Here is an 18,634-nt window from a genome sequence, read left to right as displayed (position 1 = left end):
AAATTGCTACTCCTTGGGTTTTGGTCAGGTACTAGAGACCTGGATTGGCCACTGTGAGAACGGGCTACTGGGCTTGATGGACCATTGGTCTGACCTAGTAAGGCTATTCTTATGTTCTTATGTATAATTCCAGTTATTGCTAATTAGCACCAATAATTGTTAGTGTCCAATTATTGACACTAATTAGCTTGTTAAGCATTTACAGTTTGAGTGTGCACTCAATTGGTGTGCACAATTTTGAGCACTATATATAGAATTAAGTGGGCAAAGTGTAAAGGCGCAATAAGTATTGGAGTATGACATAAGAACATAAGAATTGCCGCTGCTGGGTCAGACCAGTGGTCCATCGTGCCCAGCAGTCCGCTCCCGCGGCGGCCTTTAGGTCAAAAACCGGTGCCCTAACTGAGACTAGCCTTACCTGCGTACGTTCTGGTTCAGCAGGAACTTGTCTAACTTTGTCTTGAATCCCTGGAGGGTGTTTTCCCCTATAACAGCCTCCGGAAGAGCGTTCCAGTTTTCTACCACTGTCTGGGTGAAGAAGAACTTCCTTACGTTTGTACGGAATCTGTCATCTGCAGTTACTGCATGAAGAGTTCTTTACTGCATATTAAGTTACTCACAAATAGTGTGGATGCACTTATCTCCTCATTCTATAACAGGTCAGGCACCATTTGCACACTTAAATGTATAGAGTATTGCCTTTCATGCTGCTAAGTGTACACTTATGAACATAAATGGCAGTAAGGTGCCTAACCTCTATTCTGTATTTACATATTCAAAAGGCTTATCATGTAAATGCAATAAATCCATAAGGGGGGCATGGGTGTGTCTGAGAACACACATGTGGGCTACTTACAGAATATTGTTCCTATGTACATTTCTTCTGCATTTAGGCATGCCCATTTATGCCTGTCAAAAATCTAGGGTAAATATTCATGTCTACACACATAAGTGTTCTTATAGAATAGGCTTGTAGCCTGAGGAAACTTGGCACCTACATTTTGGGGACTTGTTACAGAATTGTCCCTTGAAGGTCTCCTTTGAGGAAGCAGTAAGTTCACTTGTGCTAACTCTGCAAGTGACAGTGTATACTCAATAAGCATGGTAACAGTTACCATACTTGTTTGCTAACAATTAGCTTATGCTGATTTGCACAATAAGGGGGAATTCAACAAAGTGGGCACCAATATTATACACCAATTATGCATGCAAATGATTAGAATACTAGCATACACGCATAAATGCCAAAATATATATTAAGTGCTATTGTAAAGACAGTGATGCATAGCATGAAAGAGGGCATATCTAGATGGAAAGTGGGTAGGGGGCATAGTTACACATGTAGATTTTAGAAGATTATAATTTATGCACGTGTTTCAGCTTGTACGAAGGGCCGCTAAAGAGTTCTCAGCCCAACCAACAAAGTTGGGGCAGTTTCCATCGAGGGCTATACCACTTAATCCAGTGATTTTCCACTTTTTTCATTCCTGTAATTTTTCCACGTGGATCTGATAAAGAGGCACAGCTTTGGGAGGCGCATAGGCAGGTCAGGGGCATTTCTAGGATTTGCACGCAGTGTTACAGAATTCAGGGAATCTGCACCTAATTCAGGCACAAAGATTTACACCAAGGTTCAGTTACTGAAAATCCTCATGCTCAAAACTGGGTGTGGATTCCGGCACTAAGCGCTATTCTATAAGTCAGTGTATAGCAAACTGTGTGCCGTGGCGAGATTCTGGGTGTGCTGCGAGACGCATGTCCTGTAGACAGTCAGCTGGCACTGGTGCCTCTCCTCCTCACCAGTGCCTCTCTTTCTCTCTGAACCCTCCCCCCCCTGGCATAGGAATTTCAGAGTTAGGAAGTTCAGGACCCCGCATGGAGGGCCTCCATCAATGTCTGCACATGCCCACAAGTCCTGCAGACACGGATCTGAGTTTAGTGTGCCAGGACTTAAAAAGGTTTGCGAGACACTGCTATAAACAGTGCCCAACGTTTGAGTGCCATTTATACTGTAAGATGGCATATTTAGCTTGCATCTTTTTCGGCACCCAAATGTGGCCATCATTTCCAGAACTGATTCTTTTACTTTTAAAAAGCACATAAATGTGCCTAGTTTTGGTTATCCTAAAACCTAGGCCCATGTGGAGGCCCCCCGAGAAATAGGTGTGAGAGCCACCGTTTTACTGTGAACATTCACACATGAACTAGCCTGAGCAATAAGTGTGCAAATGTGGCCTGTACTTACCATAGGGGGGGATTGCATAAGGCTGGCCTGGCTGAGGATATGTGGCATACGCTGCAGTTTGTTGCATTCCTGTGGTAAATTGTGTCTGCCCGTATGCAGCCATAGTTTGCGAGGCAGGGGTAGGGAGAATATGTGGGTAGGATCTGCTGTTTGCCCAGCAAGACAAAAACAAGAAAGGAAATTTATTAAAGTGAAGCATATAATTACTACTGTCCGCTTAAAATGTCTTAATACATTTTTACTACTTAATCATTAGCAAGGAGTAAGGGGTGAGAACCTAAAAATGCTTACATGTTCAGAATATCACAGACTTTGTTAAGAATGAACAATATTTCAGATTTTGTTGGAACAAATGGGCCTTACAATCTTGAGCAACAATAAGATGAGGATAAGCTGGAACAATCACTAATAGCAATACCAAAAAACATTTTTATTACGAAATAACATTGGAATAATCCCAAATCAGAATTTAAAAGGAAGTCGAGTAAAGCAAAACGACCAATAAACTTGGATTCACCAGGAAAAATTACCATCACCAGTCTAAAAAAACATACAAAAAAAACTTCTCAGTTTGTCAAAAATACAAAAACAATCCATCAGCTGGTTATTGTACTCTCATACGTCAGAGGAAAACTTTCCAAAAGATAATGTTAAAAAACAATACTTATCTGAAATATCCTGATGCTTGAAAAAAGTCCAAAATATGTAGCATGCAAGTCACTTCTTTCGAATTCTGATCTGGGAGTATTCCAATTGTTATTTCTTACCAGAGATGGGTTTTGGTATTATTATCCTTATTACAATCTCCAATAAATTGAAAGATTGTTAACATAATTAAAATTATCAAACAAAATAAAGAAATCCTTACTTGGAAGGATAAATCTGAGCTGAGAACTGGTGAATTTGCCTTGGGCTGAAGCCACTTCCTCCAATCACTGCACAGAGGCAAAAAGAAAAAAAAAACCCACACACAATTTAAAAAACCAGAATTTAAAAATGTTCGACCAAAAATATAAATTCTAAAGGCAATCTTGTAAGTACATACAGAGACGGTGGCAGCCTGTAGTATCTGGGATTGGCTTAGCAGATCAAGGAAGAAAAGTGAAAACTAACAAAGTTGACAGTGAAAACTAATTTTTGAGGGGTTACAAATACCACTTAGAATAAGGCTGTGCAGCAAGTCCCTTCTGAAGCAATGATTATTTATTTCAAGCAGCAGCTCCTGTTACTTGTCAGACATGTCTTTGGTTTTAGTAAATAAGTATGTGGCATGTTGACACCTCCTGTAATCATTACATTCACGGGGATCACAGAAGAGATCACCCCACCCCCTCTCAAAACAACTTTCTGCTTTCTCGGGTGGTAGTTTTATCTTGCAATTGTCAAAAGATTCCAAAAATGCATTTATACTGATCAGAATAGTCCATGAAATATTATATTTGGACAAGGGGACCTCTGCTTTAATCCAGTTGCTCTAAACAAAATATTCAGCCTGTTTCTTGACAACATCAATTACTCGTTGTGTCTAATTAAAAATCATGCTTTTTTTCTCCCAATATTTTTACTTTTTGGAATAAAATGAGAGCAATGCTTTTATTATAACCACCTCTTTTGGCTTCTGAAACTCATTCCTGAGCCTAAGGTTCAGTTGTTTGTGTAATTTTTATACTTTATCTTTTGTTGCTTCTTTGAAATATTGAAGAGGGTAACACGACATCATCTTTTTTTTTTTTTGTATATCTTTATTGAATTTTCAAACTACAATTGTGCAACAAGTAATTCATATACATATAATATTACAAGAAAAGCACAATAAACTTTCAGACATTAATGTACAATTATATTTTCCCCCACCCTCCCACCTAATATTCAAATAAAATAAAACCTTCAAGAAACTATCCATAAATTCGCTGAATCAAATTCCAATGCAACTCCCTTCCCCCTCCCCACCCCCACCCGCACCCACCCTGGATGTGTATGTTTACAGGTCAATGAAATAAAATCAGTTATCATTCCTTACAAAATTTAGCCAATGGCTCCCAAACATCCATAAAATTCCTGTAACACGGCATCATCTTGTTTTAATTCAAAGAGTGGAAAATAGAAGGAATTTTCAGGAGGGTTTTGCCCACTAATATTATCTAACAAAAATTGAATCATAAAGGAAAAGGGAAAACCATACAGATTGTTTAATTGCTGACTGAAGTAAGTGGATAAACAAGCTGAGGAAGTACAGAATGCCCACATAATAATTAGGTACATTGATAAAGAGCGTAGAAAGGGATGGCTAGGCAGACACAGCAAAATTAACATGCCTGTTCACTTCTTCACGAAAAACCCCTGAAGAAAGGAGCTATTAATGGTTTTAATATAACATGAAAATAAAATAGAAAACATGCACAATATTTTTTTTTTTTTTAATATATAAAATTGTTGCCAGAAAAGACCATTTGTTGACCGTATCTTGCATGCAAAATATTCTTAATTATATATTTATTCAATTTTCTATACTGGTCTCCCAAAGGAGCTCAGAACGGTTTACATGAATTTATTCAGGTAGGCATTTTTCCCTGTCTGTCCCACAATCTATCTAAAGTATCTGGGGTAATGGGGGGGGGGGGATTAAGTGACTTGCCCAGGGTCATAAGGACCAGTGGGGGTTTGAACCCACAACCCCAGGGTGCCGAGGCTGTAGCTTTAACCACTGTGCCACACACTCCTCCTGATTTTATAAAATGCCTTTTTCAGAACACTCCAGGCAGAATGGGTAATTTATAAAGTGGTGCATAGTTGTAGGTGTGAGCGATGCATGCAAATGTCAGTATTTTCGTCATTTATGCATGTGGCAACATACATGTGTAAATGACTTTTTATAAAATGCCAGCCAGTGTAGGAAGGGAAGGTTCCAAGAAGCTACAGCCTTCCAAAAATGGAAAAAAAATGTTGATTTTTTTTGTATGAGAAAGTTATTTCCAATCCCCTCTACCTAAAGTGCAAAGTAATATTCTGAATGTTATAAGATTGAAGAGTTCTTTAGGTTATAAGGGAATCAATGGCATATATTCCCCATATAGAATACTTGTGGAGAAGGTAGAAGGTTGAAGGTGGATTAATCACTGGGCTGGTTAAGGGAGAAAGGGAGGGGGGAGAACAATCACTAGCAATAACATAAATGTTGGGGGGGGGAGGTTTATAAGATCCCAAATCCTCCGTCTCATTGACTGACTAATACAGAAGAGAGGGATAACGGCTAGGAGTTGTGAAAATATTATTGGTGAATGGATAAGTCAGTGGCTTTTGCAAAAAGTTTGTGGGAGTGCTGAAAAGTTCTCAGCCCAATCAAGAAAAGAATGCTGTGGATATGGTTCAATCAAATGATCTGAAATAATTTATTTATTTAAAAAATGTATCAACCGCCTATTCCTAAGCGGTATTACAATAGTATAACATGCATAAAATAAAACATACAAGACTTATACAAATATCTTGAATTACAAATGAATAATTACATCATAAAAGCAAGATTTCACAGATCCTCAAAGTCATTTATTCAAGTTTCTATACCATTCTCCCAGGAGAGCTCAGAACAGTTTATATGAGATTATTCAGGTACTCAAGCATTTTTCCCTGTCTGTCCTGGTGGGCTCACAATCTATCTAATGTACCTGAGGCAATGGGGGCATTAATTGACTTGACCAAGGTCACAAGGAGCAGCGGGGGTTTGAACCCACAACCCCAGGGTGCTGAGACTATAGCTTTAACCACAGCACTACACTCTCCCCTTCATTTATCCTAAAACCAGCATTAAACAATATATCCTTTTTTTTGAAATGCTTCTAAAAATAATGGAGTTTTAAGTATTTTTTTAAAACTTCTGAATATCAGAATTTTGTTTCTGCAAATTGGCATTTAACAACATCAAAATACTCTTTTCAGCTATAAACCGCTTCGAACTTCAAGGTATAGCGGTATATAAGAAATAAATTATTATTATTATTATACAGTGGTGCCTCACACAACGAACTTAATTCGTTCCAGGAGCAAGTTTGTTATGCGAAAAGTTCGTTATGTGAAACGCGTTAAGCGCAGTGACTAACGATTGCCTGCAGTGCCTGCGCGGAAGGATGCAATACATCGGCAGCGATCGTGGAAGCTCGGGTGACTTCGTTGTGTGAAACGAAGTTTGTTGTATGAATCATGACATGAAGTTCGTTGTGTGCAGCGTTCGCTATGCGAGGCGTCCTTTATGCGAGGCACCACTGTAATGACAAAACAATGCTCAGAATACAGGAAGTTGGTTGGTTGGGCTGAGAGTTTTTCAGCACCCCCTTGTGTGTGTACGAGGGGCTGCTGAAAAGTTCTAAAACCCAAAGAAGAAGAGAATGATATGCAGCTACGAAACCTACAAGTCATTCCACACTTTTAATGACACTTTTCATTTCAATGATATGAAATCAAATGAAAATTGTCAAGAAAAATGTGGAATAACTTGTAAGCTTCATGGTGCCACATCATTCTCTTCTTGGTTGGTCTGAGGACTTTTCAGCAGCCCTTCATATATATATATATATATATATATATATATATATATATATATATATATATACTAGTCTTATAGCCCGTTACATTAATGGGTGCTAGAATATATGTGTGTGTGCCTGTCTTTATTTCTTTCTCTCTCTCTCCTTAGCCGCTTGCTTGCTTTCTGTCTTTCTTTTTCCTTGGCTGTCCACCATTCTCCCTTCCTTTTACCTCCCCTGTGTCCACCTCCACCCCTTCACTGCTCCCCTTATCCAGCAGCAGCCCTTCTACCTTTGTTTTACCTCCCCCCTGTCCATGCCTCCTTTCCTTTTTCTGCCCCCCCCTGTCCATCAGCACCTCTTCTCCAGTCCATCAACCCCTCTTTTCTGCTCCTCCTGTCCAACAGTACGCCTCCCTTCCTTTTACTGCCCCCCTGTCTGCATAAAAGGCATTAACAGGCCCTCCCTTTGTATTAGCGCTGCAAGGCGCTTGGGGGGGGGGGGGGTCTCACTGATTTCCTCTGGGACCTGTCATGTCTGCAGTTTGCTTTTAGACTCGGATGAGGCACGCAAATTGACCTAAGCGCCGACATTTCAAAATAACGGAGGACGCTAAACACAATACAAATGACTCCTTCCTAGGCACAGTGGGGGTGAGGAGGGGGGGGAATCTCACTTGCGTGTTAGTCGGGTGCTCGGCATGCACAGCCTGGATCTTATTTGCAACATCCTTCACTCAAAAAAACACAAAACAACACAGGACACTACGCTCGCGCCTGTGAGCCTGCAGGGGCAGAAAATAAAGAAGGCCCAGCCCGCCTATGCTGCCTCTGGCTGGAGGCATGACACGTCACTTCCGGTCCTGACGGGAGTCTGCTGCTCATTCTCTTTAGTGTTTGCTCTGTCCGCGTCTCTCATTCAACTCCCCATTAGCAGAAGCCCCTGCCCGGGCCTCCCCCACCCCTCCCGTGCATGCCAACCAACCTGCCCGGCCAAGCCACGGAGCGTCGCTCCCTTCGCCACCCATGGACTAAAGTGCTTCCCTCCCCAGCTGACCGTACCAGCCGCTCCCCCCACCCTCCTTCCACACGCCCTCGCCACGGCCCTCTCGGAGTCAACGGAGGAGAGGTGAGTGGAGAGCAAAGAAGAGGCGCCGGTAGACAAACCGTGAAGAGAGGGAGGGGGAGGGGGGGTCATAGGCTTTTTCCTCCTTCCACTGCAGCGGGAGCCAGAGCCGGCATAGGCGGTTGAGGGGGGGAGGTTGTGGTCGGAGTTGCTAGGCCACAGCGAATGGGGAGTGTGATGGGGCGATCGCCCCCCCCCAAACAACCAACCAACTTCCAATTTCAGTTTGTCCGTCTTCCACTGTGCTGAGCCCTTTTCAGCGTCTGCCCTTCGCCGACAGCCCTCCTCCCAGCAGCCGCCACTCCGCGAGTCCTGGTGACATAGTAAGCGCACATGCGCACTCTTGCTGGCCACATCCCGACAGATCAGATCTCAGGGAACACGCGGCGAGAGTGCGCATGTGCGCTTAGCGTTTTATTATTATAGATAGATAGATAGATATACAAACACAAAATTATATACCATATATATAACTAAATAGATAAATATTATTTCTTTAGCACTCTCCAGACCAGTAGAGGTTAACTTTACGATTGGGTATATATCTAATCATGACCAGCAGGTGGAGACTGAAAACAAAACTTTGGGACAGTATATCCTAGCCCCTCCTCTCTATTTCCCTCAGTCTTCTTTCAGTCTCCAGCAGGTGTTGAGTGATCTGTACCCATCTCCCTTGGTAGGGCTGTTGGAATTTGTTTAGAGGTTTATTGTCCCTGTTTTTAGCCGGACGGAGCTTGGACGGACTCTGTTTGGGGGTTCGTCCGACCTCGGGGGTGTCAAACCCGGCGGGTCACGAGCGGGGTCCCTCCCCCCACTTCCTCCACCTCCCCATATTTTTTTAGAGGAGCCTCAGCAGTAAGCCTTGCCCCCTAAATCAAGCAAGGCATATTGCTTCGAGAGCCTGTGGAGTCTGTTCTGTAAAAAAAAAAAAAAAAAAAAAAAAATCCTGAGGTAGTGCTGGTCTGGAGGGTTGTATCCCTTTAAGAAAACTGTATTTTACTGTATTTTTTCAACTAACCGGCACTTTTTTACAGCTAGGTCGCGTATGGAGCAATGAGCACTTCTAAAGGGAAAAAGTGCTCATTGTGCTCCAGACGCGAGGCACTCGCGGCCGGCCTGTGCAAGCGGTGTTCAGGCCGGTGCGGTGGAGGAGCTCCGTCGGCAGCGGCTGCAGGCGCCCAGAGCTCCCCGCCGATGGTGCCTCGCGAGTCGGCAGGGAACGGTGGAGAAGCCCGGTCTTCTCCGTCCGCCCACGGAGGGATTCCCCGAGCCGCCGACGGTCGGGTTTTAGAGGATTCCCTCTCAGCTGATATTTTGACAGCTGATGCCGGCTTGCCTGTTTTAGCGGCTGAGACTATTCAGGTCTCTCAGCCGCTTCAGGCTGTGGAGGGAGCTGTTTTGGCGGGAAAGACGCCATCTTCTCTGTCTGGCCCCTCCATTTTGTCTTCCACCTCAGGTGACCTTCCCCCTGTTTTGTCTAAGCAGGGGCAGGTTTCTGCTGGGTCCCCTGCTGTGGCAGGGAGTCCCTTGGGACCCTCGGGGGGTTTTTCCCCTGATTTTTTCTTTTCTTTATGCAAAGCCTATTTTCAGGCGGCTGGGGGTCCCGGTTGCGCCCAGGGGGTCTCGGGGGGTGGGGTTTCCTCCGCGCTCCCTGCGGCTTTGCCTCTCTCGTCTGACGTGACGTCCCCTCCGCCGCCTCTCTTGTCCAAGCGTCCGCGGGTGTCGTGGGACGAGGATTTGTGGTCGGAGGAACGTGTCGGTATGGAGGAGGACCTGGACCCTTCTGAGGAATTCCAGGACCCTCTGGAGGGGACGGAAGCTGGCGGCGGGTTGTCGGGTTTCCCGTTCTCCAGTGACGAGGCGTCCGTGGTGCGCCTTTTTCAGAGAGATGAGCTGCCTGACCTTATTCAACAGGTTTCTTCGGCTTTGCGTTTTGAGGACGCGCCGCCGGAGACTCCGCGTGTGGGGGACCCTCTGTTACGAGGGATCCGTTCCGTTTCCCGCTCTTTTCCTATGCATCAGGATATTCGGGATATTATTCTTGAGCAGTGGAAAACGCCGGAGACGCCGTTTCGGCTGGCGCGCAGCATGGCTCGCCTGTATCCCATTCCTGAAGGGGATCGGGCTACGTTAGCTTCGCCAGTCGTGGATGCGGTGGTCTCGGCTATTTCCAAGCGGCATACCGTGCCTGTTGAGGGCGGTTCTGCCTTGCGGGACTCTGAGGAGCGCAAATTGGAGAACATCCTTAAGCAAAATTTTCAAGTCTCTGCTTTTGGGGTCCAGGCGGCTATTTGTGGGGGACTGGTCGCTCGCGCCGTGTTTCGGTGGGCGGAGCGGGTCTTGGATCGAGAGTCTGACGACTGGTCTCTGGTGGATCAGGAGGTAGCAAAGATTGAGATGGCTGCCTCATTCCTCTCGGATGCTCTGTATGACTTGGTGCGGATCTCGGCTAAGTCCATGGCTTTTGGCGTGGCCGCAAGGCGTGTGTTGTGGCTGCGCGCTTGGGCGGCGGATGCTGCGTCCAAAGCTAAGCTTACTAAATTTCCCTTTCGGGGGTCGTTTTTATTTGGAGAGGACTTGGATAAGTTAATTCAGACTCTGTCGGACTCGAAAGTTCCCCGTTTGCCGGAGGACCGTGCCCGCCCGGCGTCTCGGGGGGGTGCGGCCCGGGGGCGTTTGCGGGAATTTCGCAAGTATCGCCCTGGGCGTGGGGCTGCTTCTTTCCAGTCTCCGGGGTTTTCCCGGGGTCGGTTCTTCCAGCGCATGCAGCCCTTTCGGGGGGCCCGTCGGGGGGCAGGGAACCCCTCCGCCGGTTCCCCCGCTTCCCGTCCTGCACAATGACGCCTTGCCGGCGCCCCCCTTGGTTCCGGTGGGGGCCCGGCTGCGCGACTTTTTTCCCAAATGGGCCGAGATCACGTCCGATCAGTGGGTCCTGGAGGTGGTGCGGGACGGTTATGCCCTGGAGTTCGCCCGCTCTCTGCCGGATTTTTTCCTCGCTTCTCCGTGTCAGACTCCGGGGAAGAAGCAGGCTTTTCGCCAGACCCTTCAGCGCTTGCTAGATCTCAGGGCAGTAGTTCCGGTGCCCCCCCCGGAGTGGGGCACGGGCAGGTACTCCATTTACTTTGTGGTGCCCAAGAAGGAGGGGACTTTTCGGCCCATCCTCGATTTGAAAGGGGTCAACAGGGCTCTCAAGGTTCCCTCTTTCCGTATGGAAACGCTGCGGTCGGTCATTCTGGCGGTTCAGCCGGGGGAGTTTCTCACTTCTCTCGATCTGACGGAGGCCTACTTGCATGTTCCTATTCGGACCTCTCATCAGCGTTTCCTGCGCTTTGCGATCTTGGGTCGGCACTATCAGTTCTGTGCGCTTCCCTTTGGGCTGGCCACGGCTCCCCGGACGTTCACCAAGGTGATGGTGGTCGTCGCGGCAGCCTTGCGGTCGGAGGGCATTCTGGTACAACCCCTACCTGGACGACTGGTTAATTCGGGCCAAGTCGTTGCAGGAAAGCTACCGGGTTACGGCTCGGGTGGTGGAGTTTCTCCGGTCGCTGGGCTGGGTGGTCAACCTTTCCAAGAGTCGGTTGGTTCCGGCTCAGCGTCTGGAGTACCTCGGGGTGCTGTTCGACACCTCCTTGGGGAAGGTCTTCCTCCCAGAGGCCCGGGTGAGCAAATTGCAGTCTCAGATTCGCCTGCTTTTGGCGTCCCGGTGTCCTCGGGCGCGAGATTTCCTCCAGGTCCTGGGGTCGATGGCGGCGTCCCTGGACGTGGTGAGGTGGGCGCGGGCCCACATGCGTCCTCTTCAGTATGCTCTGCTCCGGAGGTGGTCTCCCCAGAGGCACGGGATGGATGTTCCGGTTCCCCTGCGAGGCTTGGCGCGCTGCAGTCTGCGTTGGTGGCTCCGGACCCCTCACCTAGTTCAGGGGGTGGGTCTGGATCTTCCGCAGTGGACGGTGCTCCTTACGGATGCGAGTCTCCTGGGTTGGGGGGCCCAGTGTCTGGGTCACTCTGCTCAGGGAACCTGGTCCACGGAGGAGGCCTCCTGGTCGATCAACGTGTTGGAGACCAGGGCGGTCCGGCTGGCGCTGTTGGCTTTCCACTCCCTTTTGTTGGGCAAGTCGGTCAGAGTCCTGTCGGACAATGCCACGGCAGTGGCTTATGTCAATCGTCAGGGGGGCACCAAGAGCACTCTGGTGGCGCAGGAGGCGGCTCGGCTCATGGTTTGGGCGGAGTCGCATCTTCTGGACCTCTCGGCCTCTCACATTGCCGGGGTAGAAAACGTTCAGGCGGACTTCCTCAGTCGTCACTTCTTGGATCCGGGAGAGTGGTGTCTCGGCGCCGAGGCGTTTCAGTTGCTAGTGCGTGCTTGGGGGCAGCCCCTGATGGATCTGATGGCTACAAGTGGCAACGCCAAAGTACCCCCGCTTCTTCAGTCGTCGCAGGGACGGTCTGGCCGAGGGTCTGGATGCTCTGGTCCAACCGTGGCCAACGGAGGGGCTGTTGTATGTGTTCCCTCCTTGGCCATTAGTAGGCAGAGTACTGCTTCGCATTGTTCGCCATCCGGGGCTGGTGGTCTTGGTGGCTCCGGATTGGCCTCGTCGTCCGTGGTATGCGGATCTGGTGAGGCATCTGGTGGCGGATCCTCTTCCTCTGCCTCTCGAGTGCGATCTTCTGACGCAGGGTCCCATTCCCATGTTCGACCCGTCTCCCTTTTGTCTTACGGCTTGGCTCTTGAAAGGGGCCGCCTGAGTAAGAAGGGATATTCCGACAAGGTGATCTCTACACTTTTGGGGTCCCGGAGGCTTTCTACCTCTCGGGCTTATGTACGGGTTTGGCGTCTGTTTGAGGAATGGTGCCGAGCGCGGGGAGTGGTCTCCTTTCGCGCTTCTCTGCCTAACATTCTAGAGTTTTTGCAGGATGGCCTGGATAGGGGCCTGGCCTGGTCTTCTCTTCGGGTTCATCTGGCGGCCCTGTCGGCTTTTCGGGGGCTGGTGACAGGTCAGCGTTTGTCAGCCATTCCTGATGTGATTCGCTTTCTTAGGGCGGCCAAGTTGCTCAGGCCTCCCATAAGGCCCTCGATTCCCTCTTGGGATCTCAATCTGGTTCTCTCTGTTCTAGTGCGCCCTCCTTTCGAGCCGTTGGATGGCTGTTCGTTGAAGGACCTTACGCTGAAGTCGGTCTTTTTGGTGGCCATTACTTCCGCTAGACGGGTGTCGGAGCTACAGGCTTTCTCTTGTAGGGCTCCCTTCCTGGAGTTTTCAAAGGAGCGGGTTGTTTTGCGGCCTGTTCCTTCCTTTCTGCCGAAGGTAGTTTCTCCTTTTCATGTCAATCAATCGGTGGTCCTCCCGGTCTTGGGTAGTCGGGAGGGTTCTTCTGAGCAACGACAGCTGCGCAAGTTGGATGTCGGTCGGGTCCTCCATGCTTATGTGCAGCGGACCCGGGATTTTCGGAGCTCCGATCATCTCTTTGTGCTTCTGGCGGGTCCTCGTCGGGGGGCTGGCGCTTCTAAGGCTACTATTGCGCGCTGGATCAAGGAGACGATCGCTTCCGCTTATCTTCTGAGTCAGAAGCCGGTTCCGGAGTTTCTCAAGGCTCATTCCACTAGGGGTCAGGCGGCTTCTTGGGCTGAGTCGTCGCTCGTGCCTCCGGTGGATATTTGTAAGGCTGCGGTTTGGTCCTCCTTGCATTCATTTGTTCGGCATTATCGGGTAGATGTTCAGGCGCGTCGGGACGCGGTGTTCGGTGAGCGTGTTCTGGTATCGGCCCTTCGGGGGTCCCGCCCGTGAGAGGGACTGCTTTGGTACGTCCCAATCGTAAAGTTAACCTCTACTGGTCTAAGAAGGAGAAATTAGGTTCTTACCTGCTAATTTACTTTCTTTTAGCTTCTCCAGACCAGTAGAGGTCCCCACCCTGTCTGTTGTTGTTGTTGTTGGGGCTGTTGCGCGGGCAGTTTTTGGTTTTTGCTGCGGGTTCTAGTATTTTTCTAGGGCCGGGGAGAATTGAAGAACAGCGGCTGTGGCTCGGCTGGCTTAGCTGGCGAGCTGTGGGGACCTTCTTCCTTCGGGAATTTCTCCTCTGCATTTTCCAACAGCATTTTTTGGGTATGTTATTGGTTACTCCTTTCGGAGTATTGTTTTTTCTCTCTGTTGTTTCCAGTTCTTGGTTCTGCTTGGCTATTCGGCAGACTGAGGGAAATAGAGAGGAGGGGCTAGGATATACTGTCCCAAAGTTTTGTTTTCAGTCTCCACCTGCTGGTCATGATTAGATATATACCCAATCGTAAAGTTAACCTCTACTGGTCTGGAGAAGCTAAAAGAAAGTAAATTAGCAGGTAAGAACCTAATTTCTCCATATACATACACACCAGCCAGCTTAAAAGTATGCATGTCATTTGTATGGTATGCATTTTCACTATGGGTGCACACATGGGTAGAATTTGGGTAGAGAATGAGTAGTGTGAACAAGAAATAATAATAATAATAACTTTATTTTTGTATACCGCAATACCACAAACAGTTCAGAGCGGTTTACAATGCAAGAGACTGTACATATACAGCAAAGATACAATGCAAGAGAATGTACAATGCAGTTGTAGGCAGTTTACAGTGTAAGAGACTGTACATATACAGCACAGATACAATGCACGAGAAAGTACAGTGCAGTTGAGAGCAGTTTACAATGCAAGAGACAGTACAATGCAGTTGTGGGCAGTTTACAGTGTAAGAGACTGTACATATAGTGAGCATACAATGTCAGAGAATGTACCATGCAGTTGAGAGCAGGCACTAAAGAAATTTATCAACGAGATAAGATTTGAGAGATTTCCTGAAGGATGAGTAGGATGGAGCAGATGAGATGAGAGTAGTCAGGCAGTCAGTCCATCTGCCAGCTTGGAATGAGAAAGTTTTGTTAAGGAATCTTTTGTAGGTGCATCCCTTTGGGGATGGGTAGGTAAACAGATAGGCATCGCATGTGCGATAGGTACCTGGGAACGCAAAGTGGTGTGACAGGTATATCGGGGACGAGCCGGTTAAGGTTTTGAAGCAGAGGCAGGCAAATTTGAAAATGACTCTTGCTTCTATTGGTAACCAGTGAAGTTTTCTGTAGTAAGGGTGTTTTGAATGAGTTTCAGACGTTTAATGGTTTTCTTGTAGGAGCACAAATATATGATGTTGCAGTAATCAAGGGTGCTTAAGATTAGGGATTGGACCAGCAGTTTGAAGGAGGGGAAGTCGAAATAATGTTTGATGGTACGGAGTTTCCAGAGGGTGTAAAAATATTTTTTGACCTGGGCATTGGTGTGGTCTTCGAAGGTCAGGCAGCGGTCCAGGATGACTCCTAGAATTTTGATGGTGGAATTGATAGGATAAATTAGACCGTTAAGTTGCAGGGTGATGGTCGTTAATTTGTGGTTGGGGCTTGCAAGGAAGAATTTGTTTTTTTCTGGATTTAGTTTTAGTTTGAACCGAGTGGTCCAGTTTTCGACCATGGTGAGTACTGATGAGATGTGTTGTTCTGTTTCTTGTGACAATGAGGAGATGGGGATGACGAGTGTAATGTCATCTGCATAAATATAGGATTTCAGCTTTTGGTCTGGTAACATGTGTCCCAGCGATGCCATGTAGATATTGAATAGGGAGGGGGATGGGGGGAGCCTTGAGGAATTCCACAGGGGTTGCACCAAGTATGGGAGAAGGTTCCCTCATTGTGGACTTGGTAGGTGCGGTTTTTTAGGAAGCCTGTGAGTCAAGTTAGTACCTGTCCCAAAATGCCTATAGAGTCTAGGCAACTAAGCAGGATGTCATGGTCTACAAGGTCGAAGGCACTGCTGAGGTCAAACTAGAGTAGCAGTGCGCTGTTTCCCTGGGAGAATAGTTGGAGGAGGTAGTCAGTTAGTGATGCTAGGATGGTTTTCGTGCTGTAGTTTGTGCGGAATCCAGACTGGGAGTCATGAAGAATGTTAAAGTCTCAAGGTATGACATGAGGTCATGGTTGACTAGGCCTTCCATAATTTTGAGGAAGAAGGGTATGTTGGCAATGGGTCGGTAGTTGGCGGCTGTAGAGAGTGGTTCTTTGGGGTTTTTGATAATTGGAGATATGAGGATGTGGCCGAGTTCCAGCGGGAAGTAGCCGGTGGACAGGCAGAGAGTGACCCAGTTAAAGAGCTCAGCTTTGAAGGGGGGGGGAGCTATTTTCATGATGGAGGGTGGGCAGTTGTCTAGTAGGCAATTGGATTTGGAATATTTAGAGTATAGCTCGAGAAATAGGTTCCAATCTGGATTTTCGAAGCGATTCCAGATCATGTCGGCGGTTGAATCTTCATTGTCTGGGGTAAGTAGATGGATTGATGGGCTGGTGCTTGTTGTTGCAAGAGAGGTTTTTAAGTTATGAATTTTTTTGGCGAACTAGTCAGCTAGGTTTGTCGGGGAGGGTGGAAGATCTGTGGGGGAGCTTTTAGGTGAGTTGATGTCAAATAAGGAGTTGACTAGTCTGAAGAGTTTATTGCTGTTCAGGGATGGAGTTGGGATGATTGATTGGGAGTAATGTTTGGAGCATTTCTCTTTGATCATTCTTTTGTATTCAATGGACATGGATTACAGAAAAGTATGACTTATGCATACAAGTGCTACAAGGCTGGTACAAGTGATCATGCTTTTCTTTATAAACTAGATTCAAGATGGATGAATGTCCGCCGCCTTATAATTCTACAACTCGGCACCTCCATGTAGGTTCCCCAAGGAGGTGTGGTAGGATCCTATTCTATAACAGCACTTGGACACTTAGGTTTCATTATAGAATACTAACCTAAAATAACCTGTTTTGGTATGTTAACATTTACATGCCTTCAGTTACACCAGCCATAGACTTAGGACACATGCAACCTATAAAATTCTGAAAGTTAAGTGCAGAAGTGGGAGCTCCACCCATGTTCTGCCAATTCTCCACCCAAGTATACATTCCCCTTGCATTTATGCACACCAGTACAAGAGCTCTTAGGCACCCTGCTGGAGCTAATAGCAAGTGCTAGCATTCTATACATTTATGTGTGCAAGGAGCATGTAAATACAGGCCCCTAAGATTATAGATTTGTCATTTCAGGGCCAGTTATAGAAAAATAACCCTTAAATGGGGAAATTCTACATATAGAAGTGAATGTTAGACACTACTTCTATGCTGAATTTTCAGTGTAAAAAAGCATTCTAACAGCCACAAAGCAGGGCAGCAATTGCAGATCCACGCAAAAACACACTTGCAAGCCCATTTATAGAATAATGCATGTTTCTGTGCAGATCTGCAAGGGGGCTTGACTGTGGAAAGACCAGGGGTGTTCCCTTAAAATGCATGCTGTGTTATAGAATTCGGGGAATCTGCCTGCAACTTGCACACCTGCTTTTTAGTTGGTGTAACTCCTTACAAAGTTTGAATGATTCTTAGCACTACACATTATTCTATAAAGGGCACCGATCCTGAACACCCATTATGGAATACCTTTCAGAACTAATCTTTTTTTTTTACACTGAATTTTGAGCGCCATTTATAGAATTTTCCCCAAAGTGTCTGAAAAAGACATGCAAAATAAAACAGAGATGAAAAGGCAAAAGGTAAGAAGTAAAACATAAAATAAAAATAATTAAAGGAATAAAAATGCTTCTTTCTTATATACCTGCTATGATTTACAGACTAAAGAACATGAATCAGGGTAAATTTAAGAGAGAAAAAAGGGATAAATTAATATTTTATTTATGTTTTGCCAAATAAGGAATATAAGTTTTTGCCAAACAGTGGTTTGTTACTCATCTTGTGGCATATTTCATCTCTTACCTGATCCTGAGAAATTGTCTAATGGCTCGTCTGCTGCTGTCGTGGCAATTTCAGTGCTGCTCATTGGCTCTGTTTTAACTAGAAATACAAAATACGTTCAACTGAAACACTATCTGAATAAAGTGGTAATGTTTGTTTGAAGACAACAAATGGTTGATGGCAAAATGAAACAAGGCATTACATGAACCCAACAGCCTTTATTAATAGTAGTTCTTAATGAACTTCTGTGTACTAAGCAATGGCCACGGCTGCCATGTTATCCATATCTGCTGCAAAATTTAAGAGACATGGTTGGTTTAAGGGCAACCTCAATCCCAAAACAAAGGCAAGGTTTTAAGGAGAATGACCTAGTGAACATAGGGCATCAAGTTCAATGAAAGTGGCAACTGGCTTTACTAAGTGAATTCTCCAGTTTTGCATGAGGTTTATGAGAAAATAATGCCAGAGATTAGCTGACAGGTTCCATTTCACATTCAATATATTTTATGATGTTAAGTACACTCATAAGGAAAATTTGGAGTGAGCCAAGAAAGAGTAAATTGAATCAGCTCTTTTTTTTTTTTTTTTAATGAAAAGACTGCACTTTTCATAATTCCTTGTAAAAGAGGTGAGGAATCCTGAGCATCTCAGTTCCTCTAAGTACCCTTTATTTCTCATTTGTGCTATTTGATTAAATAATGACAGCCTCCAAAGAAAAGTAGTGGAGGCAAAGATAAATACTGCAGTTGAAGAAAGCCTGAGATAAGCAGAGATGGTCCAGAGTGGCAAGGAATCCTGGGTAAAAGTAGAATCTATGGGTTTTTAACAGAAAGGGAAAATGGGGACACAGCAGATAAGCCTTGCAAACTTTATCTGCTGACACACTATGGGCCCGATTCTATAGCGACAGCTACTTTAGTTGCTGGTGATGTTTCTCCTCTTCTGTTCA

The 18,634-nt window shown here is 46.2% G+C and overlaps 1 protein-coding gene across 6 annotated transcripts in view; it reads right to left on the bottom strand.

The window, feature by feature from the left end:
• EYA1 (EYA transcriptional coactivator and phosphatase 1) overlaps nt 1-18,634 on the bottom strand; it is a 329,665-nt gene that overhangs the window by 243,520 nt on the left and 67,511 nt on the right. For 4 of the 6 annotated variants that reach the window (XM_033934039.1, XM_033934042.1, XM_033934044.1 and 1 more), the window contains exons 4-6: nt 17,707-17,784; nt 3,114-3,180; nt 2,246-2,391 (exon numbers count right to left, since the gene is read on the bottom strand). In XM_033934039.1, coding sequence (XP_033789930.1) covers nt 2,246-2,391; nt 3,114-3,180; nt 17,707-17,784 — 291 coding nt within the window. The remainder of the gene's footprint in view (nt 1-2,245; nt 2,392-3,113; nt 3,181-17,706; nt 17,785-18,634) is intronic. The other 2 variants (XM_033934041.1, XM_033934043.1) reach the window with 1 other exon arrangement.

This window comes from Geotrypetes seraphini, chromosome 2, assembly GCF_902459505.1.
Source record: "Geotrypetes seraphini chromosome 2, aGeoSer1.1, whole genome shotgun sequence".
NCBI lineage: Eukaryota > Metazoa > Chordata > Amphibia > Gymnophiona > Dermophiidae > Geotrypetes > Geotrypetes seraphini.
The sequence above is the reverse complement of the archived record's forward strand: the minus strand, read 5'-3'. Positions and strand labels throughout refer to the sequence as shown.